Raw genomic sequence first — 25,924 nt, forward strand, 5'->3', positions numbered from 1 at the left:
AGATCAGCTCGGTGCTTTGTGACCACCTAGAGGGGTGGGATAGGGAGGGTGGGAGGGAGACGCAAGAGGGAGGAGATATGGGGATATATGTATATATATATATACATATATATGTATAGCTGATTCACTTTGTTATACAGCAGAAACTAACACACCATTGTAAAGCAATTATACTCCAATAAAGATGTTAAAAAAAAAGATCACTCTGCTAGCTGAATAAAATGTTAAAAATAGAACCTCCTTCTCACCTCTTCAGTCATTTATTATTTTGCAGGAAAAGTAGCTCTAGATGTTGATTATTTTGTTTTAATTTCTACACATTTACGTGTGATGTTACGTTACCCATTTTTTAAAAAAAATTAACCAAAAATGATTTTTGTGGTAATACCTTAAAGTCATCTGTAATTAATAAAAACAGTCCTGTTGACTTAATAAAATATTGAAATATCACATGCTGCTCTTGACCATCATCATCTCATTACCATCCCTTTGTGTTTTGCATTATTGTTCCTTTTGCATGGAAGATCATCTGCTATGGATGGCCATGAGTTGAATGAGGATGGAGAGCTGTTGCTGGTTTATGAAGGGTTAAAACAAGCCAACAGGTTATATTTGTCTCCTCAAAATGGAATGTTATTAATTTGTTGTTTTTCTTACTAACAGTGGCCTCCCAACTTTTAACTTCTATATTTCTTATTCATTAATTGTCTTCCTGGGTAAATTTCAGACACTAAAATTTGTGAATATCTCACTAAAAGTGGAAGAAAATCCAAACCTCTCAACTGGAGCCCAAGCTACTACTTCAGGAGAGATTAATACCTATTACTTAGTGGTTTCTTGTTTGGAATAATGATCAATTTAAAGGATATATGTGCTTGGGCAATGTATCTACATTCTCATATATTATGATCATGCTGCCTAACAGCAGTGTTAAGTGCACGATTTGGCATTCTGTGTGGTTATTGTGGAATTCCGATTTGGGAAACCGCAAACAAAGAGGGTTTCCTGCATTGCTATAGTTCAAAATAATCACCCTAACTCAACATGTTAAATATGTTTAGGGGAAAGCAAATGAAATTGAAACAGCAGCACCTTTCTAACACAGACACTCATCTCCTCTAGTGAGATTTGTGTCTTAAAATCTCTTAAAAATGCCATTTTAGTGATGAATTAAAAAAAATATTTAGCAGACTCTTTGTTCAAGGGGCTTCTACTTATTCTGCTTTGTTCTAATCACAAACCGTTGTCATTAACTTTGTGCTGTTATTGGTTCAAATCCTTTTGAAATTTTATAATCATTAAAATATTTTTAGTCTGCTGTTAACTGTTTGCTTGCAATGGCATCAGTAAGTGTTGCCCAGCATTTGATAACCAAGGGGGTTCGAATAAAAGAACATCTTTTCTTTCTTCATGTTAGTTAATTCCTATCCATAACTTTGTCTTGGCTTTGGAAAAGGGGGTGAATGTAGAAATGGGGGTGCCTGGTGAAGGGAGGATGCCAGTTCACTGTAGTATCCTCCTGTCCTAGACTACTCACGGCGCAGCTGACTTGTATGTTTGCTCAGAGAAGCAGTAGCTGCTTTGTTGGTCCCACTAATATTGATGTTCTAAAACCATATCTTGTTAGGATTCTGTTACTGATAAGGAAGTTTATGGGGAAAGAGAAAATGACAAATTTTCTCTCTCTCTCTCTCTTTCTCTCTCTCTCTCTCTCTCTATATATATATATAAATATATATATACTCTCTCTCTCTCTCTCTCTCTCTCTCTCTCTCTATATATATATATATATATATATATATATACGAAATTTCAGAGCTATCTGTCTGGATTTGGGTAAATCTGTTTGTATTTCAGAGTAGCACTCCAGCCTTTCTGCCCTTCAGAGATAAAAGTAGAAAGTAAAAATGGGACCCTGGTCTCACCCTCTGCCTGGAATTAGTAATGCTGAAAGTCTTCAAGGCATATTTAATTAGACGGGGCATTTGTAATCTTGCCCTCCATAGTGCAGTGATTTTGTGGCGAAGGTACTAGCTTTGCCAACTTAAATGCTAGTTTGTGAATGTAGTAAGCCAGGTTCTTTAACCTGTGTCTTTTAATTGATTGTTTTAGTCATCATTTCTTATGAACCTTTCAAAAGAGCTAAAATTTTCCTGTTTCTAGGGGCCTTTGAGAACTTTGTAGCAGGGTCCACAGTTCAGAAAGACACAAATGTGAGCACATTTGTTTCCATTTCTGGCCCTTGGTTGAGTTCCTAGACTCTAATCAAGTCAGAAGCTACACAGTCGCTACAGAGTCCCTGCTTTTCTGCCCTTGCAAGTGAGCACGGAGTCTTGCACCCTTCAGGCAGGGACTCTGGTGTCACCTCCCTTTCCTACTCGTGTGGCTTCTCCGCAGGCTCCTGGAATCCCAGCTGCAGTCGCAGAAGAGGAGCCATGAGAATGAGGCCGAAGCCCTCCGCGGGGAGATCCAGAGCCTGAAGGAGGAGAACAACCGGCAGCAGCAGCTGCTGGCCCAGAACCTGCAGCTGCCCCCAGAGGCCCGCATCGAGGCCAGCCTGCAGCACGAGATCACCCGGCTCACCAACGAGAACCTGGTAAGGGAGATGCCAGGCCACACTTCTCAGCACACAGGGCCTAGATCTGCAGGGCGGCCTTCCTTGCTTTTTGAGCAAAACGTCTTTCCTGACTGGGAAACACTCACTGCCCCACACTTGTTACCCTCTTTCCCTATCAGGAACAGAGTAAGGAAAATATGACTATGTTGGTAGAAGTGAAAAAGGCGTGTACTCGGGTTGTTTCTCACAGAAGGCTCTGGTGCACCTCAGCATCCTCAGCCCTCACTTGGAGGGTCTGGAAGATATCAGCTGACTGTGTGCTGGGCTTTTGATATCCTCAGGAACTCAGCTTCCTCCACATCAGCTGCAGCTTCTCTGCCATCAAGGAGGTTATGTAGTTGTCACAACCTTTGGTCCCCAAACACCACTGTGGCCATCCCAGCCCCTGTCTCTAGCAGACAGCGGGGTTAGAGTTAGGGTCAGGGAAGGCACTTGGCAGAACCAACATGGGGCTTTAGGTTGACCTTGGTTGGAGCTGCAGGGTCAGGGAAGGCAGTTGGCAGAACCAACATGGGGCTTTAGGTTGACCTTGGTTGGAGCTGCAAGGTCAGGGAGGAGGAACGTCAGGATTCAAGTTTATACGTTCGTGATTCTTTTTTAACAGATCTTGGGCAGTGAGTGAGGTGATTTTTTTCCCCTTGCCAGATTCTGAGTGCTGGCACATAGTCCAAGTTTGTTCTTTTTCTCTTTCTGTCCTTCTTTCTTTTATAGAAAATATTTTCTAAAATGTTTCTTTCTCAGTCACAAAATAACTTTTATTATGGATTTCTACTTAAGTTTGATAAACATATTTATTAAAGTAAAAGTCATTGAAAAAGTATAATTCCACTTTTTTTTTTTTGGCTACACCACATGGCTTGTGGGATCTCAGTTCCTCAGTTACCGGACCGGGGAACTCCCAATTCCATATTTCTATATAAAATCTATATTGTAGTGTCAGTCTGGTTTTGAGAAAAGCTGTTTAGGGCTAGTGGTAATTTGTTTCTGTTTTGGGTTATTTTTAATTAATTAATTAGTTTGTTTGTTTATTTATTTACTTTTGGCCGTGTTGGGTCTTCGTTGCAGTGCGCAGGCTTCTCTTTGTGGTGGTGGCTTCTCCCGTTGTGGAGCATGGGCTCTAGGCATGAGGGTTTCAGTAATTGTGGCACGTGGGCTCAGTAGTTGTGGTTCACGGGCTCTAGAGCGCAGGCTTAGTAGTTGTGGCGCATGGGCTTAGTTGCTTTGTGGCATGTGGGATCTTCCCGGACCAGGGCTCGAACCTGTGTCCCCTGCATTGGCAGGCAGGTTCCCAACCACTGTGCCACCAGGGAAGCACTGTTTCTATTTCTTTAATTCAGGGTTTTAATGAGCTGTACTAAAATAAAATAGTTTGGATTTTCTCTGAAGATTTAACAATCTGAATTATCCCTCCATTATTCCATTAGTGATCATTTACATTACAAATAGTTTTCTAGTGTCATCTATTCAGCCATCTTTTATATTAATTTGAAGCAAAACTCAAAGGTATGGGACTTCCCTGGTGGCGCAGTGGTTAAGAATCCACCTGCCAATGCAGGGGACACGGGCTCGAGCCCTGGTCCGGGAAAATCCCACATGCCGCAGAGCAACTAAGCCTGTGTGCCACAGCTGCTGAGCCCGCGTGCCACAGGTACTGAAGCCCGTGCACCTAGAGCCCGTGCTTCGCAACAAGAGAAGCCACCACAATGAGCAGCCAGCACACCGCAGTGAAGAGTAACCCCCCTCACCGCAACCAGAGAAAGCCCTCGCACAGCAAGGAAGACCCAATGAAGCCAAATTAATTAATTAATTAATCTTAAAAAAAAAAAAAAAAAAAAGCTCAAAGGTATTCTTTTCCCAGTCTGTCCTTGCGTCTGAGGACAGCTTGCTGGGGAGGCTACATTGTAGGAATGGGAGAGGTGGGTGAGGGCAGAGTTTGGACTCTTTCCAAAGGGCCTGAAATATCACTAATTTGTGGGGGAAGGTCTTCTGAATCATGGAATATTTCTGAGATGTCATTTTATTACTCACAAGTATATTGTTGCTTAAATTAAACTAACAATGCTTTAATGCCTAAGAATTGATATACTAAATAATATAATAATAATTATCAGCATATAAATTCTGTGCTTTTTAAATGATTATCTTAAAATACAAGGTGAAACCATGAAATAAAGATGATTCTGGGTGGTAGATTCTCAGAGTTTTTTCACTAAGCTGGTTAAGCATTTCCCTTTCAACCTTATGCACAGTGTTACTTTTCTTCTCAATTTTTTATAGCTAATACAAACATAAACTAAGCCCCCAGACTCTCAACTGGTAGAATCTAGTTAACGAGTTTGAATTTTAGGAAAACCCTTCGTAGGTCAGCTGCTTCTGCCTCGCTGACTACTAATTCAGGAGAATGGATTCAAACTTACAGATAGGGGATGATGCACTTTTTCACAGTCATTATAGTGTCTCAATCTTAATTGTGCATCTCTTTAGGAAACACTTGGGCAGAATATTAAAGCAGCAGTGGGCCTAGGCTTAGTGTTCTGAGAAACTCTACCCTGCAAATCCTTCCCACCCACCTACCCCACAACACAATCACAGAAATGGTTTTTCTCCCTTCTCTAGTGGACAGGCATCACAGGCCACCTGCAAGCTGCCTTTCAGGGAAGGAAGGCACACAGCTTCTCATCAGTCTTTCCAACTTCAGACAAGAGCTCCAACTTTGCCATTATTCTCACTTTTGTTTTAAGTGAATTCCCCACTCTTGCCACTGCTACTGGCAGCAAAGAAAGTGCAGCAACTTGTGAGCAGGTCTGGGAAGTGAAATAACAGCCTTGTCTGGGGAATATGGACCACAGCTCTGTTTACCCGCTAACATAGCCTGTTTCCTCTGAGCATGTGAAAATATATTTGTGTATACATAATCAGAATCATCTGTACTAGAAAAATTAGAGGGCAATGGCAGGTGACAAATCAGAGCCTTTTGAGTATACGTAGTTTCATTATTTGTGTTTTAAAATATTTTAAAATTGATTTTGCTGAGAGGTAGCATTCCCCTCACAGAGAAAAACAAATGTCCATTGTGCCTGTTTTTTCAGTATTTTGAGGAATTATATGCAGATGATCCTAAGAAGTATCAGTCATATCGGATTTCACTTTACAAACGGATGATTGTATGTAAACTCAGAGTGCTTCTCTGTCGTCTTCCCTGCTAATTCTAGCCCTCTGTAACTGAAGAGCACACCGCTGCCTGCCCCGCCCCAGGAAGTCTCTTCAAAAACTGTCACAGAACCTTTCTCCCCACAGCTGTCTTTTAGCCAGTGATGTCTCCTCTATCAATGTCCTGCGTCCATTGTTACCTTCAGTTTGTTATTAACACTAGGCTTACAGTGTGATGGAAGCAAAATTTGAAAGATAAAGTAAAATCCAAGAAACAACTGAATGCTTTGAAATGTTAGCAACTGTTCCTTTTGAACCATTGGTCTAGTATCTAAATCAGCCCTGTCTAAACTAAACTGGAAAATGAATGAATATTTGTATTTATACAAGCTTTTTTAATCCATAACCTGAATGACAACCACAGACTTATTAAATCACTGATTTATTTCCCTTCCAAGCTCCTAGTCTGCTGTTGTCCACTTTTCTTCTTAATTATCGATCTTTTAATTATGCCGGTCATTTGAAAGAATTCTTGATTAGAGAGCCAATTACCACAGTTTTTTTAACCCCCTACCCTTGAACGAACTGCTTTTGTTTTCTCTTTTTGCATAAACCATGTGGAATTATCCCCTTTTTTCTCTATAAACAAACTTATATCACCTAGGAGATTTTTATGGGAATGTTATCCAACCTGCCACTTGGTCTGCAGACCACTCTATCCTGTTTTCTGTCATTATTGTTTTTTTTACATCTTTATTGGAGTATAATTGCTTCACAATGGTGTGTTAGTTTGTGCTTTATAACAAAGGGAATCAGCTATACATATACATACATCCCCATATCTCCTCCCTCTTGCATCTCCCTCCCACCCTCCCTATCCCACCCCACTGTCGTTATTTTTTAACTTACCTTTTAATTCCCCAAACTTCTTAACTTTTCTTAAGTTACAGGACTAGTTTTAGCCTCTCCAAAAGGTGGGACTCGTAGAGACAGTGCTTCACACACATAGGTGTTAATCAAAAGCCCCTAAGTTTAACCATCCTGAAAACTTCCCAAAAAACTGTGCGCATTCATCAGAATTTACTTTGCCTGTTCCCCCTTTAAAAGAAGAACTTTCTACTGGAATAGCAGTACATTTTATGAGCATTTAATTGTTGTGGAGTCTACTGGAAAAGACTCCACAGTGAGCCTGCTGTCCATCACGCTGTAAAGGAGTTTACTGCATTGTATATTTTAACATTTGGCTTTTATTATAGCTGCATTTCCCATTGCCTGCCAGTTTTAGCCAGGTGGGGCTCCACCCATGAGCTTTCATGGAGCTTTTAATGTAAAACTAACAAGTGCTGTTTCTGTAATTTTGTGTCTGCTCTCCTTCTGTGCATTTTAGAAGGTTTATTTTGATCTTTATGTTATATTTCTCATTTTGATCTTTAGGATTTGATGGAACAACTCGAAAAACAAGATAAGACTGTCCGGAAACTGAAAAAGCAACTGAAAGTATTTGCCAAAAAAATTGGTGAACTAGAAGGTATTTAAACATGTTTCTATGACAGTTGCTGAACCTTGGTTTTATATGCAGTATTAGTGGCTTAAAAGGTTTTTGTATGAATATTAGGGACAATAACAAAAATGACTTTCAGCAGACCTGGCCTCCATGGAGTGGAAATTTTCATTACTAGGTGGGGGAAAATGTTCTTTTCATGGTAGTAATAATTTACAAAGAGAGAATTCATTCAACAAACATCTAATGACCGTCTTCTATAGACTAGGCACTATGCTAGGCAGTATTGCATAGTGGTTAAGAGCATGGATTCTGTAGCTAAGCTTCTCGGGTTTAAATACTGCCTCTTCCACTATTAGTCATCTGATATTGGGCAAGTTACTGAACCTCTCTATGCCTCAGTGTTCCTACCTGTTAAATGGGAATGATAATGGTGTCTACCTGACACGGTTTGTAAAGGTTAAATTAATTAATATGTGGAATGCATTTGGTATATTTCCTAACACGCAGTAAATCCTATATACAGCTTACTTTTATTACTGTTATTCTTAGTATTAGGGATACTAAGATGAGTAAGACAGAGTCTGTGCCTCAAAGAACTTACATCTAATGGAGAACAAAAAGAGAAGTAAATAAGAAAAAAATGAATTATGACTATAAAGAAATAAGATTTTAGAAAACATCTCATGATTTATATATCATGATGGGAAAACACCTTGAGAAGTGATCAAATATCGGTTATTATTATATACAAATGATTCTTGTCTTGTGGGTTAGTGTTTGTTCCTTCAGTAAGTAGGTGCCAGGGATATAGAAGTGAACAGGGCTAAAGCCACATTCTCAGATTAGTCCAGCAATGATCTCATTGCTCAAGAGATTTTGAGACCCTCTTTGGAATTGCCTTCAGACCTATGCAGGCTATTACCATTTTGACCAAAAATGATACTGTGCAGCCTGCCCATCTATTCTGTCATTGTCACTCTGAATAATTTTTACTCTGCTCAAAGGGTGAGGATTCCCCATCACTGGGAATGTTCAAAAGAATCTACCATGATTAGCTGTGTGGCTCTCATTCCTCCAACGTGCCAGGCCTGTCGTAACTGTTCCATCTGTTTGATCTTCTTGCTTCTCTTAGTCAAGTCCTGCTTATCCTTTGAGACCAGAGTTATATGTCACATGCTCAAGAGCAACCTTTCCTGATCACACAGATAGACCCTACGGCTCTACCCTCTGTGTACTGCAATTTGCCTCCCATCTTTTGTGGTTTTCACTGTCATATTTTTAGCAGTTTTTCTGTTTGAATTACTGCCTTCCTCAATGGACCATGAACTTCCTGAGCATGGTGACCACCTCTTACTTCCTCTTGTTTTCACAGCACCTAGTATATTGTCTGACCTGTCGTAATCATTCCATTAATGTTTGTTGAATGTGTAAGTAAGTGTCAGAAATATTTAGAACAGCAACATGGATATTTACTTTCAAGGGGATAATATTCCCTGGGATGTACAAATACTGAAATATTTGTTTAGAAATCAGATAGATTACTTTGCAGTCATATTTTATTATATAATCCTTTAGCATTATGTGATTCATATATTATATTAAAATTTTGAACCTCTGAATCACAGACCCAGACTATACTGTCTGTTGGCGGAACTTTAAAAATCTTTATTCAGAGAACCTTTCTGCACTTAACTCTGCATTAATTATATCATGAGATGATAATTAGACAGCAGAGTATCCGCTTGAACGAAACTGATTTTGAGGGTATTAACCTGTAAGATTATTTTTTAAGCTCCTAATCGTTTCTTTACCATATGTTAGTGACTTTTGATAAATAGAAAAACCATTTATTAGATTACATTTTTACTTAGCTTTCTTTGGTATGTATATTTTACTTAAAGAGAAAGCTTAGAGCAATTTTAAGCCATTATCAATCAGAATTCAACCTCATCAGTTAAACTATCCTGCCAGCTATATTCTTAAATCTATAAGTACATTTGAGAAGGCAATTCATAGATTAAACAAAAAAGTCATTATGATATTCTTAAGAAAAGTTGAGTTAAATAATACATATCTACAGAATAAGATGAAATAGATTTATGTGACTTGAGCGTTTGCTCAGTGCAGTGTACCTCCCCTCCCCAAGGCAGAGAAGAAAGACAACACACTTTTCCAACACCTTTCTCTCCTGTCCCCTTATCCCCACAGTGTACAGAAAACACTGATAACCTTGTACAGCAAAGCACCTTCTAATATCTAAAAGTTTTCTTATATTTTTCTAAATATAATATACTTAAATGCTTCTGGTTTAAAATAGCAAGACTCTTACCTCCTCCTATGGGCTACACTTAATTAAGGAGACATTTTTAGAAGCCAGTGAAGACTTTTTTAATGCCAACATACATAATTTTTAGCAGAAATTATATGGCTAAATGGAGAGTGTTTCAAAATTTGATAAGCTTTGTGCTGTATTTTAATCCAGGAGTGGGTGTTCCATCTCAATTTTCATAGAGTCGGGGAATTTAGACCTAAAAGAATTCTAGAAATCAGTTAATTATTTCATAAGAGAACAGAGCTGAGGCCCAGAAACCATAAGGGACTTCCAAAGTCTCAGCCACTTAGTGGCCAAAATGGGACTAGAACCCAAGCCTTCTGAAGAGCACTGACTTCTTTGTGTCATATTTTCCAACAGACCCTCTCTACTTATAATAATTCATTTGACTCTCAATTAAACCTGAGATCAAGATCTTCCCTGTACCAAAGTGAGGGGGGGGGATTTTTTTTTCCAATTTCCTTTCTATTTCTAGGACAAAAAGGTTCAGGAATGTTTTTCTCTCAAGCATAAAGAATCTATTATACTTGAAAATGGAAATAGATGTTGCTTCAGATCTTCCTAGAAGATTGCTGTATTCGACTAAATGACCCCCAAGGTCCCCTGAGTCTCTTAAAAACTGGGTGGTATTCTGGCTTCTCTCTTTCAGGCTTTATATTTTCCTGATACTACGTAAGGGTTGACATTTTAATTATATGATTATTTTAATTATATAATTTGTTAAATAAATCAAGGTTATGTTGAGCTGACATCTATATTTTACCTATGAGTTTTTGTGAAGACTCTAATCTCTGGGAAGAATTCAAAGACAGTAAAATTTTAATGAAAGTATGGCAAATTTTATCTCTGACATTTTTGTACAGAACCAAAAATATCTTCGTTAGAGATTTTGCAAAAGGAAAGTGAAGCTTTCTTTTAAAACATAATATCTCTTAGTTAAAATATTCACCATATTTCATAAATTCTGTGGTGCACAATTTTTCATATTTTAACATCTCTGAAATTAGGATGTATCTTGCAGCAGTTGATGGGTTTTAGTTTAACTGGCCATATTTTTCCTTCTTTAGTGTTATATAAAATAATACTATATGTCATAATCTGTGGCACCTTAGATATGATAAAATCAGTAGGTTTAAAACATTCTTTTTGAGTTATACAGAGTCCAAATGTGTGCATTTGTTGATAAACTTAATATGTTGAATCTGTTTTCTCCCAGTTTCCCCTCGTTGAATTGTTTCTGTGGCTTAAAGCAACCAGTAACATAGATGGCAGGGATCTTATTATTTTGTTTTACATGCAGAATATATACAGGAGCTGTGAAGGTCACTGTGTAGTGATCCTGAGATCCTCATCCTGTTGTGTTTAAACTCACTCCAGAAATAACTTATGTAAAACTAAATAGTTTGAATCTCCTATCTCTTGTAGAGAGGCATACAAGGCATTCAGTTAGTCCTGCGGTTCCGGACTGCATCATGCATATGAAACGCTAGGTTATGGGAGGTGGCCACAGCCCTGATTTGTCCAATCACAGTATGATCGCTCTTTAGATATCATAATGTTGGTGGATGGTGGTGATTTTCAGCGCTGATAGTCCCGGTGTGTGATGCTGCGGCATAAGGTGGACGAGATGTCACCAGGCTCTCTGCCACATGAGCAAGAGCACTGGCAGGTATTGGTGTTCTCTGTGATAACCTCATGCTGTGGAACTGGCTTCCCAGAACTAACACAGGAAGTTGCCCAGAGTGACAGGAGAAGCATGACTGATACCTTGTGGTGTCAGCAAGATTAAACTTTCTAATGCATCTGATCTGCCTTTTGTTTGTTTGCCAGCAGTCTCTGAACTCAAACTTAAACTACACCTAAATAGATGTTTCTTTTTTTAACATCTTTATTGGAGTATAATTGCTTTACAATGTTGTGTTGGTTTCTGCTGTATAACACTAAATAGATTTCGTAACTGCTCCCCTTCCTGTAGATAAGAGAATTAAAAATCTTACTAGCATATAGCTCCACAGACACCATCATAACTCATGTTTCCCTTTACCTTCCCTTGCATTTCCCATTCGATTCTCAATTTTGAGATGAAATTGGAGACTTTTTCTTAACCCTCAGTTCTCCTGTCTCAGCTGCCATCAACAGTGGTGATCATTTTTAACATCTGAAAGGGTTGTTAACCAGCGGTTGTACTTTAATGGTTGCAGCTTTGTGGTGGGACTTTTAGCACTTAACTAAAACCAAACAAACAAAAAACTGAATAATATTTAGGAAATCATATTAAATACAGGTTGTTTTATCTGCTCATGATTTCTTTGGGAGTGAAGGGTGACAGGAGAACATTAAGCCTTTTCCTTATGAAGGCTTTGTGAGAAATAATACATTTCACATCAACTAGTGTGAAGAAACACGGTTCTACCAGCTATCTTGATGTGGTTTGAACTGATTGCAATGATACATTTAAAGTAAATGTTCTTTTTCTTTAATGACCAGATTCATAGAGCTAAAGGTAAAGGGGACTCTTTTATAGTCTGGCTGCCTCTTTGTAGAATATTGTTTTTTCCTTCTGTAAATTAAAGTTGAAGTATATTTAGACATTTACGATTGATACTGATTAGTTAACTAAGAAGTTAAACCACTTACTTTGGAGACATTTAATCTTATTACAAAGTAAACCTTATTACAAAAAAAATGCTTTTAAATCTAGTAAGATTCTTTGGTGTTGATAGTAGCCAAGCACTAGTGGTTGTTAGAGGGACATTACCATATAATTTTATCATCTATCCACCCAGTTTTACCAGAAAAAATACTGAAAGAAGGGACAATTAAGTGGTAAATATGGCAAGCTTCTGTTGTTATAGAGTTTACTTAAAATTATAGGAACATGGAAACCTCTCATCTTTTCTACCTGGAAGACATTTTTCTTCTTTTTGTTTCTGATGAAGTGGGCCAAATGGAGAACATATCCCCAGGACAGATCATTGATGAGCCCATTCGTCCAGTCAACATTCCCAGAAAAGAAAAGGATTTCCAAGGAATGCTGGAATACAAGAAGGAGGATGAGCAAAAACTTGTTAAGAACTTGATTCTGGGCAAGTATTTCCTGCGTGAGATAAAAGGTCTTTCTGGTACATGTGTCAGTAGTGGGAAAGGCTAGTCACTCATTTATTAAGTATTCACACTGGTTTCTTTAGTCATCCTTGACTGCTGTGCGTATAGTGCTGTAGCAGCATCCTGACCACATCATGGATGTCAGTCACACTGCAGGGTCACTTGCTAGGACCCTAACTTCTGGAAGAGCAGGTTCCATAGGGAATGAAGAGTTTAGTTTGGGATGGGCTTAGTTTGACACGCCTGAGCAGAGATGTCAAAAGCCACTTGATACATGAGCCTAGAATTCAAAGGAAAAGTCAGGGCAGGAGATAGACGTTTGGGAGTTGTTGTATAAGCAGCTAAGATTCACATGTTCCTACCCTCAAGAATTTCTCCACTTAGTGAGCCTTTAAAATATGCTTTTTTAAAAACACGACCTATTTACCCTGAACGATTGAGCTCTTAAATGAGAGCTGTGCTTTTGTATCTCAAAAAGCATTCCTCGTGAAGACTTTCAAAGTTATATAAGATTGTTTTTCCTCTTTTCTTTTTTAGAACTGAAGCCACGTGGTGTAGCAGTCAATTTGATTCCAGGGTTACCAGCGTATATCCTGTTTATGTGTGTTCGACACGCTGACTACCTGAATGATGATCAGAAAGTAAGGTCGTTGCTAACATCAACAATAAACAGCATCAAAAAAGTATTAAAGGTCAGTTCATGTTCAACAAAATTCTCATAATGAATATTAATGATGACAGAGTCTGCACAGAGGTATTTTTCCTTCCTTAGACTTGAGCTAAGTTTCCAGTTATGACCACTTTCTAGTCTGAATCAATACTTTCCATTGTAGGAAACATTCATTCTGTAAAGTGTCTATGTGCCTTCTTTCAAAACAGGGCTCAGGTTGAACAGTAGTCAAAATTAATTCAATATACTTGCGTTTGATGGTGAAGCAAATTCAGTTTCGTCATAGAAATTTTCTGCTTTGAGGTCTTAGAACTAAATTAAAAATACCTAGTGAAGTTCCTATATATAGGGAATATGATGCTATAGTTAAAATAGGTATTAAGTAAGTTTAGTAATACCTAGACCATTCATATAAAAAGATGTCTGATAAAACATTTAAAATTCTCTTCTGACTTTTCTTCCCATTATTCTCCAGCTCATCCCATAATTTTCCTTGTTACCTGAAATGCCTGGTTCCATGTGAGAAGCAACACACAGATACTAATCAGAGAGGAAAGACTTGGAAAAGGCAGCAAAGTTACATAATAGAACAGAAAGCCCTGCATAACTCAGTAATCACTGAGTCACTTGCATGATCATCCTCTTGACAATCTAGAAAAACAGTGAACATTATTCTTAGTTTTAACCATTTTTCAGTTCTGTGGCATTAAGTACATTTATACTGTTGTATAACCATCGCCACCGTCATCTCCAGAACTTTTTCATCTTCCCCATCTGAAACTCTGTACCCATTAAACACACCCTCCCCCAGCCCCTGGTCATAACTTTTAATGCCGGTTCTCAGTCCCTCCTGCACAGATAGTCTATGTGGTTACTTTCTACAGTGCTTACTAAAGTGTGGAGTTTCTGAATATTTAACATTCAAAAATTGATGAATGTCTTCTGAATGTAACTCATTTAATTTGGGGGGCATTGATGCTGTATTACATTTAGATAGACTACGAGTTTTACTACTTCTTAAGTCAACTCCTACAAAGACAACAAAGCCAAATCGTAAAGTTTTCTCCCTCTCATCTTACTTGCAAGATGAGAAAATTTGGATAAATTCTTCCAAATTTATCTAATTTGACTAATTATTGTACCAAATTGTTTAAAGAGCAAAAAGGAGTAGATACTTGAACACAGCACCCTTTTGATACCATTTAAAATGGATGTGCATTTGTTTCACATCCCTTTTTGAACTGAAGTGTATTTATCGTGTGTCCCTGGTTTGATTTTGCAGAGGTGGTTTGACATGTGGCCCAGAACTGATGAAGAGCCAGACTCTCCACTGCTCTGCCCAGGGCTTCCTCCGTTCCATTTCTGATTAGCTCCCCAGAAACTTTATCTTATCATTGACAAGATGTTTAACCTAATCTGGGTTTCAGTGCTTCACAATATTTGTAATTCCCTTTTGTGCCTTTAGTCTTTTCTGATTCCCTTCAGTAACCCTCAGGGAAGTGAGTTTGGGTAAGCTGTGGCTTGGTGATTGTTTTCTGCTTAAAGGGACTGCTAAGCGAATATCAGTTGCATGACCAGGCATCATTTTCTAATGGCATTTTCTAATTGCCAAGCAAAGTAACAAACAACCAGTGAACTCAGTGGTTGAAATTCTCTAGCAACGATATGAGGCTTTACAACTGCAATGTGATTTATTTTTATAACTGTTGTTAATGGTAAGTTAAGGAAATGGGCCTTCTGGTATCTGTTTGGTTTTTTCAGGCTATTATTTCCCTAAGGAAAAAGCTAATTTAGGCTTATTCTCTCTTTCAGAAAAGAGGTGATGATTTTGAAACTGTCTCCTTCTGGCTTTCTAACACATGCCGATTTTTGCACTGTTTGAAGCAGTACAGTGGAGAAGAGGTGAGAAAGCCTTGATCACAAAATCAGCATGCTATACTTTCTCTGACCTTTTTAAGGAAAAAAATTTAAAGCACAAACTATCTAGCCATTTGTTAATTTAGAACCCTGAATTCAGAGGTGGCTTGGAAGTTCATAGCTTTGTTTGATGTTCATTATTTACAAAACTGACTTGGGAAGTGACATAGCTTCTTCCCTCTGAGAGTTTGTATTATGAGAAAGCGCAGCAGAAATAAAATGAGCATTGGTCATTGAATGGTTATTGCACTGAAACTTTTTGTTAAAATGTGAAAATGGGCTTTTCAAGGACTGATATAGGAATATTGAGCTATTTAAAGAAATTAATCAATTTTGGCTTGTGTAATACATTAAAGGTGATCAAGGTAAAACATGTCTCTTTAGATTTGTCCACAAATATTTTTGCTTTTGCTTATAGTGATGTGGTCATCAGTTGGTTGATAGACTTCATATTTCAAAACTATGTAATATATTAATAATTATCATTTATTAAGGGCTGCTTAGTATGTATCAGACAGCATTTATTGTACATTATGTTGTTTAATTCTTGTTTAATATCTCAGTGAGGTAGGAATTATAACCCAGTTTTACAGATGAGGAAACTAAAGCTCAAAGAAGTTCATCATTTTGCCCAAGTGCTCTCAGCCATAAGGCGCTGAGTTAGGATTCTGGGTCTGCCCACCTCCAAGAGCCTGTGCCCATAACCACTGCCCTTGGTACCTCCCCATCCTTTGCCAGGAGGGCAGGCAGAGAAGCTGAGCAGTAGTACTTTCTGAGCACCCACAGGCCAGGGGCAGAGAGGACTGTCCTGGCAGAGGATGGGAAATGCAATATGAGCAAGACATGGTCCTTGATCAGATGGCACTAGCAGAACAGAATCCTCCAGAGGGCCTATTAACTGTCCTGTCAGTCCCCAGTTCTAGACCGTGTTGTTAAGTAGGTTGCAGGTAGGCAGATGCTTGAGTGTGGGCAGAATCCATCAAGTAGACAATTGTCTTTGTCAGGCAGTGCCTGACAGAAGTACCTGCCTGTACAGTTGGCTTTCCATTTTAACAAATACCACCAAAAGATTCCATTCTAAGCTCAGACTGAGAATCATGTATGGATACAGTAAAATATAGTAAAGAGAAATTTTTTATTTATTCACCAGTCTCTGTAGAAATTGATCAATTTTAAGAAGATTATTTACGTAGTATTTATAAATAGGACTATATTTAATGAACTGAAGTTGAGAGATGACTACTTTAGATAATTTAGTGTTTGGCAGTGAACCAGCTGTTTCAAAAGTGAAAACACTCATTAGTTTTTTTTTTCAAATTAAGTTCCCCCATCTTGTTTCATTGACATTGCTGGTGGAAAAGTTTAAATGCTAGGTTGCCAAGTTTAGATTATTCAAACGCTAGTAAGAAGTGGAAGTGGAGACATGATGGAAACAAACACACAGAATTTGAGAAGGAGTATCCTGGCATTTATATGTAGGTTGGAATGGGAACTCTTTGGAGAAGGGGAAAAAAGAGCATGAGGATGCCGATCAAATGAGAGAGTTAAAGAGGAGACATTTTACTTCATCTGTATCATTAACTCTCCATTATGGCCCTAGGGCTTTATGAAACACAACACATCTCGCCAGAATGAACACTGCCTCACCAATTTTGACCTGGCTGAGTACCGACAGGTGCTAAGTGACTTGGCCATTCAGATCTACCAGCAGCTTGTGCGGGTGTTAGAGAACATCCTTCAGCCAATGATCGGTAAGGCCAGGGCATATTGCTGACATCCAGGTCTGTCTACCTCATGTGCCCACCCATAGATGACCACCAGTGGCACATGTGTTGGAGCATGTATTCATATGGAGAACATAAAGTAGTAAGACTCAGTCTCAAAATTAGCTGAGGAATCCCAGAACCCCAGCCATGACGAACTGGGGTACCTCAAAATCACTGCTTCCACATGATGGAAATGGCAGTATATAGTTTACTTCCCTAATGTGTAATGCCTCTCTCTTATGATTGGGTCATGCTTTATACCCAGCAGTAGACCTCAGACCTCATCCAGTTTTCAAAAACACTTTAAATTTTGGTCTAGCGTACTACTACACAGAGCTTCCTAGGGACCCATCTAAAATGAAGGAGGCTGGGGAGGGTTTGTACTTTGCCTATTAGGCTACAGTAAGAGGGCTGGGAAGGTACCATGGCAACAAGAACAGGTCTCAGACACTCCATGCTGAGTGGAGCATCTCATAACCCCTATGGAATTGTTAAAGGCAATTTGGTTTAAAGTAGCAGTTTCTCATTGGATGAGAAACTGGTGTGTGTGTGTGTGTGTGTGTGTGTGTGTGTGTGTGTGTTTCTACATATGTGTGATTTCATGTACCTATCTTTATATGTGTGTATTTATGTATCGTTCTACCTGTATTCCTTTGGAATGTGTAGCAGGTGTGAAATAGGTATTAGAAGGCATGTACAAATTGCAGGCTGCTAATTTTGAATGCACTGAACTTTTTTTTTTAAATTTTTTAAGTTACCAAACTGTATTATCGTCAAGCAAATTATCAACAGCCTCTTAAGGCTACTACCAGTTACCCTTTCCTTCCCCATCCATGTGTTTGCCACATTTCTACAACTTCATCTCACCTCTGTGGGCTCCTAGTGTCCCATTTTTTATTGCAGGCCCCCCTTTAATCAACTAGAAACATAGAAGGCTGAGGAAGCCATGGGGGATGGCAGTGGTTTCTTCAGCTGACGCCTAAAAGGTCATGAATTTAAAGCAACCTAGGTCAGCGAAAATGCTTGAGGTAACACAGATGCAGCTTCAGTCTATTCTCTTCTACTTTTGCTTGGTTTTATTGGCTAAATAAAAAATTTTACCTATAGATGTGCCACTAGCTGCGTCTCCCAATGATTTTACAACAACAAATGTTTTGAGTCAGTATGAGGTTCTTTGGAGGCTGCATTTAGCTCTAGGACATATAACAATGAATCAGGAATGGCCCCTGCTCTCAAGGGGGCTTCCAGTCCAGGGAGTGGGCATCCCAAAACCATCCTAGAGGAGGCATAAGCCAAATGCTACAAGAGCGTAATAGAGGGAGCAGCAGTGCCCCAGATGAGAAGACTGAGTCCTGGGAGGCTAAGGCCAGCCCGAGGTCTCCCTACTGTAGTGGGAAGCTCAGGGCAAGGAAGGGCCCAGCTCTCTAGCCCCACACAACTGCCCTCTCCCAAGTCTTCTCCAAGGCCACTGCCTGGTCTCCTGCCTTTCTTGCTACTTGATTTGTTTGCCTCTGGGGCTCGATATTACTGGAGAATTTTTTTTTTTTTTTTTTTTTTTTTTTGCGGTACGCGGGCCTCTCACTGTTGCAGCCTCTCCCGTTGTGGAGCACAGGCTCCGGACGCGCAGGCTCAGCCGCCATGGCTCACGGGCCCAGCTGCTCCGCGGCATGTGGGATCTTCCCGGACCAGGGCACGAATCCGTGTCCCCTGCATCGGCAGGTGGACTCTCAACCACTGCGCCACCAGGGAAGCCCTACTGGAGAATTTTTATCTTCTCCCTAACTGCTCCATACATCCCTCTCAAAAACTCTCCCAAGATACCTCACACATGTGCTATTACAAGGCTACTGCTTCATATTTCAGAAAATGGGCCATTAAGAGTTCTTAATTTCATGGTAAATTTTTGAATTTAAGAATTATTATTATTTTTTTGAGTTTAAGAATTATTCCTTCATTAAAGTTTAAAATCCAGAAGCCCTTTTATTGAGTTCTTTTTCCCTCTATGTTGATACTCAAATCATTTTCATAAACTGAATGTGTGTATGTCTGTGTCTTTGTGTGTGTGTGCACACGTTTCCTTCCAGATCTTCTTTTCTGACACTTGAACTTCTCTTGCAGTCTCCGGAATGCTAGAGCATGAAACCATTCAGGGTGTGTCTGGCGTGAAGCCCACAGGGCTAAGAAAGCGAACCTCCAGCATTGCTGATGAGGGTACCTACACACTGGACTCCATCCTGCGGCAGCTCAACTCCTTCCACTCAGTCATGTGTCAGCACGGCATGGACCCCGAACTGATCAAGCAGGTGGTCAAGCAGATGTTCTACATCGTGGGGGCCGTCACACTGAACAACCTCCTCCTACGGAAGGACATGTGCTCCTGGAGTAAAGGCATGCAGATCAGGTGAGCGAACGCCAACAGCTGCCATGGCCTTTTCATGCTGCCCAACCGCTTGCCGGGGCTCGTGTGAGGCTAGTGTACCTGATATCCACTGCTCAGCCACCCCCCACTGCCCGCCAGGCGAGCAGCAAGGGCAGACTGGGCACAGAGCTGCTTCCTCTTGTCTGGCTGGACCTTCCACTCTCATTCGTGATCGCTCCTGGCCATGCCTTGCAACCCACTGCTTGTTAGGAACCCTACTCCATGTGGAGATAACTCATTTTTGTTTTTTGTTTTTTTTAAAGGGAACTTTATTTATTTTTATTTATTTATTTTTGGCTAGGTTGGGTCTTCATTGCTGTGGGGGCTATTCTTCATTGTGGTGTGTGGGCTTCTCATTGTGGTGGATTCTCTTGTGGAGCACGAGCTCTAGGCATGCGGGCTTCAGTAGTTGTGGCACATGGGCTCAGTAGTTGTGGCTCACAGGCTCTAGAGCACAGGCTCAGTAGTTGTGGCACATGGGCTCAGTAGTTGTGGCTCACGGGCTCTAGACCACAGGCTCAGTAGTTGTGACGCACAGGCTTAGTTGCCCCGTGGCATGTGGGATCTTCCCGGACCAGGGCTCAAACTCGTGTCCCCTGCATTGGCAGGCGGATTCTTAACCACTGCGCCACCAGGAAAGCCCCGATAATTCATCTGAGGGAGTGGGGAGATGATGAAAACTACATAAAGATGAGATAGCTGCTTCCTCTCCTTTTGTGTGTGTTTTAATTTTATAATAACAAAATATCAAGCTATAATGAAGATTGCTAATGTTTGATTGCTCTTATAAATTTATTTTGACAAAATACCTTTTTGTACCTATGGCAACAAGAACATGTCTAATAGATCTTTTACTGATGTTTGAAATACGCCCCTCTCTATTTTAAGAAAAGCTGTGCTCAATTTTGTCCAGCTGCTCCTCAGCATAACCTTATTAGCATAATGGAATTTTTTTTCAAATAATTTATTTTAAAACAGCTAGAAAATTCACCAAGAGGGGGAAAAAGGATTTCTCCTATGAAAGCCTGTAGTTAATCTTAGGAAGCGTTGGCTTTCTTTTCAAATTTTCCATTACTCACATCCACTGTAGGTAGTGGTAAGAAGATAATGCTTTCCACTCAGGTCGTAGAATTTATTTTTCTGCAAGCTCTGTTTATACCTATGAAGCCCCTCTTTGCCTGATTACTAAGTCCTGACTGTGGGTCCATTTATCTCTCTCATTTGCGAACGACTATCACTTGGTTGGCCACCTCTTAAAACCTCACATCTGTGTAGTTTCTATGTCTCTCTTCATATTTCGGGTCTTTGTCTCTTCCCATGGCCCCCACTTGCCCTTCTCGCCTTCATTCCTGAGCTTCCTCAGGCCACTACCTCCATCACCCAGACTCTTCCCTAAAGAGGGCCGGAGCACAGGGTCTATGTGGGGATCTTGTTATTATGTCTACTAGCTTGGAGTCTGACTTAAGGAAGAGAGAGTACTTAAAGGATTATCAATTCTCACCTCTCAAGTTGTAAGAAGCTGTAAAGTGTTTTCTGCTTGGCTCTTTAATAAGGACACAGCCATATTATGTGTTCTATTTTGGTTTTTAGCACATCTTATTTCATAACTTGCTGTAATGGCTACATTTCTATCTCCCATTAAAGAGAATTATAGTCTCTAGAATTATACCTACTCTTATATAATTATGATTATAAACCTCCTGATTATGTATAGTGATAAATTTTTAAGCACAGCTAATGATTTAAAAAAAACAGAATTTAACTGAAATTCCTGACAAAACCATGCACAGAAAAATTAAGACATTTATGATAACATTCAGTAAATTTGCATCACCCCCCTTTTTCTGGCATAGGTACAATGTCAGTCAACTAGAAGAATGGCTGCGTGACAAGAATCTGATGAACAGTGGGGCTAAGGAAACCCTGGAACCTCTCATTCAGGCTGCTCAGCTTTTGCAAGTGAAAAAGAAAACAGATGATGATGCAGAAGCCATTTGTTCCATGTGCAATGCTTTAACTACTGCCCAGGTAAGGTGATTTTCCCTATTATAAAACAAGTTAACATTCATCAACGGTGACATTTAGGGAAGTAAAGAAGGCTTTTAGCTATTGCTTTTGTCTCTGAGCTGACTTCATCTGTGTCAGAGATGATATATATCAATATTGTAGATCTTGAAGAAGGGAGATTTTACCACAAAGTATATTTCAGTACTAGTCACAGTCCTGCACATTCAACAGTCAGTACTTATTTATCCACTCTCTACACTGTTCTGTATAATGTTCTAGCTGTTAAGGTAAAGCCATGAACAAAACAAAGTCCCTGTTTTCATGGAGGTGTACATTCTACACATTCTATGGAGTTTGTACTCCATAAAAGAATTTTCCATATTATTTAATAATTGAATGATTCTTTAGACTTCTCTATTTTAAGACAAATTGTGTTTTTTTAATTGAAATATAGCTGATGTATAATATGATGTTAGTTTCAGGTATACTACACAATGATTTGACATTTCCATACATTATAAAATGATAACCGTGATAAGTCTAGCAATCATATGTCCCCATACAAAGTTATCACAATATCATTAACCATATTCCTTGTATTGTAGATTACATCCACATGCCTTATTTATTTATTTTATAACTGGAGGTTTGTACGTCTTAATCCCCTTCACCTATTTTAATACCCCATGCCCCTCCCCTCTGGCAACCACCCATTTGTTCTCTGTATCTGTGAGTATATTTTCATTTTTTTTGGTTTCTTTGTTTTGTTTTTTGGATTCCACATATAAGTGAGCTCTTACAGTATTTGTCATTGTCTGACTTATTTCACTTAGCATAATGTCTGCAAAGTCCATTCATAGTGTTGCAAATGGCAATATTTCATTCTTTTTTATGGCTAAGTGATATTCTTGTGTGTGTGTGTGTGTGTGTGTACACCAGTCTTCTTTATCCATTTGTCTGTCGAGACACTTAGATTGCTTCCATATCTTGGCTATTGTAAATAATGCTGCAATGAACAGAGGGGTGCGTATATCTTTTCAAACAAGTGTTTTTGTTGTCTTTGGAAAAATACCCAGAAGTGGAATTGCTGGGTTGTATCATAGTTGTATTTTCAATTTTTTGAGCAACCTCCATACTGTTTTCCATAGTGGCTGCACCAATTTACATTCCCACCAACAGTGCATGAGGATTCCCTTTTCTCCACATCCTCACTGACACTTACTATTTGTTGTCTTTTTGATAATAGCCGTTCTGACTAGTATGAGGTAGTACTTCACTGTGGTTTTGATTCATATTTCTCTGGTGATTAGTGACGTTGAGCATTTCTTCATGTGCCTGTTGGCCATCAGTATGTCTTCTTTGGAAAAATGTCTGTTGAGGTCCTCTGCCCATTTTTTAATCAGGTCATTTGTTTTTTTGATTTGAGTTGTATGAATTCTTTGTATATTTTGGATATTAACCCCTTATTAGATATATTGTTTGCAAATATGTTCTTCCATTCAGTAGGCTGCTTTTTCATTTTGTGGACAATTTCTTTCACTGTGCAAAAGTTTTTTAGTTTGATGTGGTCCCATTTGTTTATTTTTGCTTTTGTTTCTCTTGCCTGAGGAGACAGATCAAAAAAATATTGCTAAGACCAGTGTCAAAAATGTACTGCTTGTATTTTCTTCTAAGAGTTTAAGGTCTTAAATTTAAGTCCTTAATCCATTTTGAGTTTATTTTTCTAAGTGGTATGAAAAAATGGTCTAGTTTGATTCTTTTGCATATAGCTGTCCAGTTTTCACAACACCGTTGACTGAAGAAACTGTCTTTTCCACATTGTATATTCTTGCCTCCCTTACTGTAGCTTAATTGACCGTAAAAGAGTAGGTTTATTTCTGGGTTCTCCTTCCTTTTCCATCAATCTATGTGTCAGTTTTTGTGCCAGTACCATACTGTTTTGATTACTGTACCTTTTTAGTATGGTTTGAAATCAGGGAGCATGATACCTCTAGCTTTGTATTAGTACTTCTTTCTCAAGATTGCTTTGGCTACTCAGTTTTTTGTGTTTCCATACAAATTTTAGAACTATTTGTTCTGTTCTGTGAAAAATGCTTTTGGTATTTTGATAGAGATTGCATTGAATATGTAGTTGCCTTGGGTAATATGGTCATTTTAACCATTTAATTCTTCCACTTTATGAGCCTGGTATATCTGTCGATTTGTTTGTGTCATCTGTACTTTCTTTTATCAATGTCTTATAGTTTTCCAAGTTCAGGTCTTTCACTTCCTTGTTTAGATTTATTCCTAGGTATTTTATTCTTTTTGGTGCAATTATAAATGAGATTGTGTTTTGATAATTTATTATTAGTGTATAGAAATGCAAGAGTTGTCTGTATATTAATTTTGTATCCTGCAACTTTACTGAATTCATTTATTGGTTCTAATAGTTTCTTGGTGGCATCTTTAGGATTTTCTATATACAGTTTCCTGTCATCTGCAAACAGTGACAGTTTTACTTCTTCCATTTCAATTTGGATTCCTTTTACTTTTTTTTTTCCTGTCTAATTTCTGTGGCTAAGATTTTCAATACCATTTTGAATAAAAGTGGTGAGAATGGGCATCCTTGTTTTGTTAGAGGAAATGCTTTCACTGTTTTACCATGAGTATGATGTTGACTGTAGGTTTGTCATATATGTGTTTTATTATGTTGAGGTATGTTCCCTCTATACCCACTTTGTTGAGAGTTTTTATCATAAATGGATGTTGAATTTTGTCAAAAGCTTTTTCTGCATCTATTGAGATGATCATATGATTTTCATTCTTCAGTTTGCTAATGGGGTGTATCACATTGATTGTTTTGTAGTTATTGTAAAATCCTTGCATCCCTGAGATAATTCCCACTTGATCGTGATGTATGATTCTTTTAATGTTCTGTTAAATTCAATTTGCAAATATTTTGTTGAGGATTTCTACAACTATGTTCATCAGTGATACTGACCTATAATTTCCTTTTCTGTGGTATTTTTGTCTGGTTTTGGTATCAGGGTGCTGTGGACTCACAGAATGAGTTCAGAAGTTTTCCTTTATCTTCTATTCTTTTGGAATAGATTGAGATGGGTAGATTCAGGTGTTAACTCTTATATTTGGCAGAATTCCCCTGTGAAGCCATCTAGTCCTAAACATTTGTTTGTTGGGAGTTTTTTGATTACTGATCTGATTTAATTACTTGTAATTTGTCCATATTTTCTGTTTCTTCCTGATTCAGTCTTGGGAGACTGTACATTTCTAGGAACTTATCCATTTCTTCTAGGTTGTCCATTTTATTGGCATATAATTATTCATAATAATGTCTTACGATCCTTTGTATTTCTGTGATGTCAGTTGTAACTTCTCTCTTTCATTTCTGATTTTATGTATTTGGGCCCTCTCTCTTTTTGTCTTGATAAATGTGGCTAATAGTTTATCAATTTTGTTTATCTTTTCAAAGGACCAGCTCTTAGTTTCATTGATTTTTATTCTGTCATTTTTGTAGTCTCTATTTCATTCATGTCCATTCTGATTTTTTTTCCTTTTACTAACTTGGGTTTTGTTTGTTCTTCTTTTTCTAGTTCCTTTAGGCATAAGGTTAAATTGTTTATTTGAGATTTTTCTTGTTTCTTGACGTAGGCTTTTATCTCTTAAACTTCCCTCTTCCCTCCCTTTTCATATTTCTAGTTGTGGCCTTTTATTTTCCACTTAGAGAAGTCCCATTAAAAAAATAAAAATATAAACATAAAGCTAGTTTGATGGTGCTGAACTCCTTTAGCTTTTGCTTGTCTGTAAAACTCTTTATCTTTCCTTCAAATATGAATGATAACCTTGCCAGGTAGAATATTCTTGGTTATAGGTTTTTTCCTTTCATTACTTTGAATATATCACCCCACACCCTTCTGGCCTGCAAAATTTCTGCTGAAAAGTCTGCTGATGTTGTTATGGGAGTTCCTTTTTATGTAACTAGTTGCTTTTCTCTTGATGCTTTTAAGATTTTCTCTTTATCTTAAATTTTTGCCATTTTAATTATAATCTGTCTTGGTGTGGACCTCTTTGGGTTGACCTTGTTTGAGACTCTGTGCTTACTGGATCTGGATATCTGTTTTCTTTCCCAGATATTATTTCTTCAAATAAGTTCTCTGTCCCTTTCTCTCTGTCTTCCCCTTCTGAAACCCCTACGATGTGAATATTAGTGCACTTAAGTTGTCCTAGAGGTCTCTTAAACCATCCTCATTTTTTTTCATTCTTTTTTTTTGGTTCAGTTTCAGTGATTTCCACTATTGTCTTCCAGCTCACTGATCCATTCCTCTGTATAGTTTAGTCTACTGTTGTATTCTTCAGCTCTTTTGGTTCTTCTTTATATTTTCTAACTCTTTGTTGAAGTTCTCACTGTATTCATCCCTTCTTCTCCTGAGTTCACCGAGC

At 38.6% G+C, this 25,924-nt stretch overlaps 1 protein-coding gene across 2 annotated transcripts in view; it reads left to right on the top strand.

The window, feature by feature from the left end:
* The window catches only part of MYO5A (myosin VA), a 202,253-nt gene that overhangs the window by 168,646 nt on the left and 7,683 nt on the right, over window positions 1-25,924 (top strand). Inside the window, exons 30-39 of one of the 2 annotated variants that reach the window (XM_060097329.1) lie at window positions 525-605; window positions 2,398-2,596; window positions 5,707-5,781; window positions 7,202-7,295; window positions 12,543-12,689; window positions 13,246-13,400; window positions 15,191-15,280; window positions 16,896-17,046; window positions 19,180-19,462; window positions 21,334-21,508. In XM_060097329.1, coding sequence (XP_059953312.1) covers window positions 525-605; window positions 2,398-2,596; window positions 5,707-5,781; window positions 7,202-7,295; window positions 12,543-12,689; window positions 13,246-13,400; window positions 15,191-15,280; window positions 16,896-17,046; window positions 19,180-19,462; window positions 21,334-21,508 — 1,450 coding nt within the window. The remainder of the gene's footprint in view (window positions 1-524; window positions 606-2,397; window positions 2,597-5,706; window positions 5,782-7,201; window positions 7,296-12,542; window positions 12,690-13,245; window positions 13,401-15,190; window positions 15,281-16,895; window positions 17,047-19,179; window positions 19,463-21,333; window positions 21,509-25,924) is intronic. The other variant, XM_060097330.1, reaches the window with a different exon arrangement.

Source organism: Mesoplodon densirostris, chromosome 4 (genome assembly GCF_025265405.1).
Source record: "Mesoplodon densirostris isolate mMesDen1 chromosome 4, mMesDen1 primary haplotype, whole genome shotgun sequence".
Lineage (NCBI taxonomy): Eukaryota > Metazoa > Chordata > Mammalia > Artiodactyla > Ziphiidae > Mesoplodon > Mesoplodon densirostris.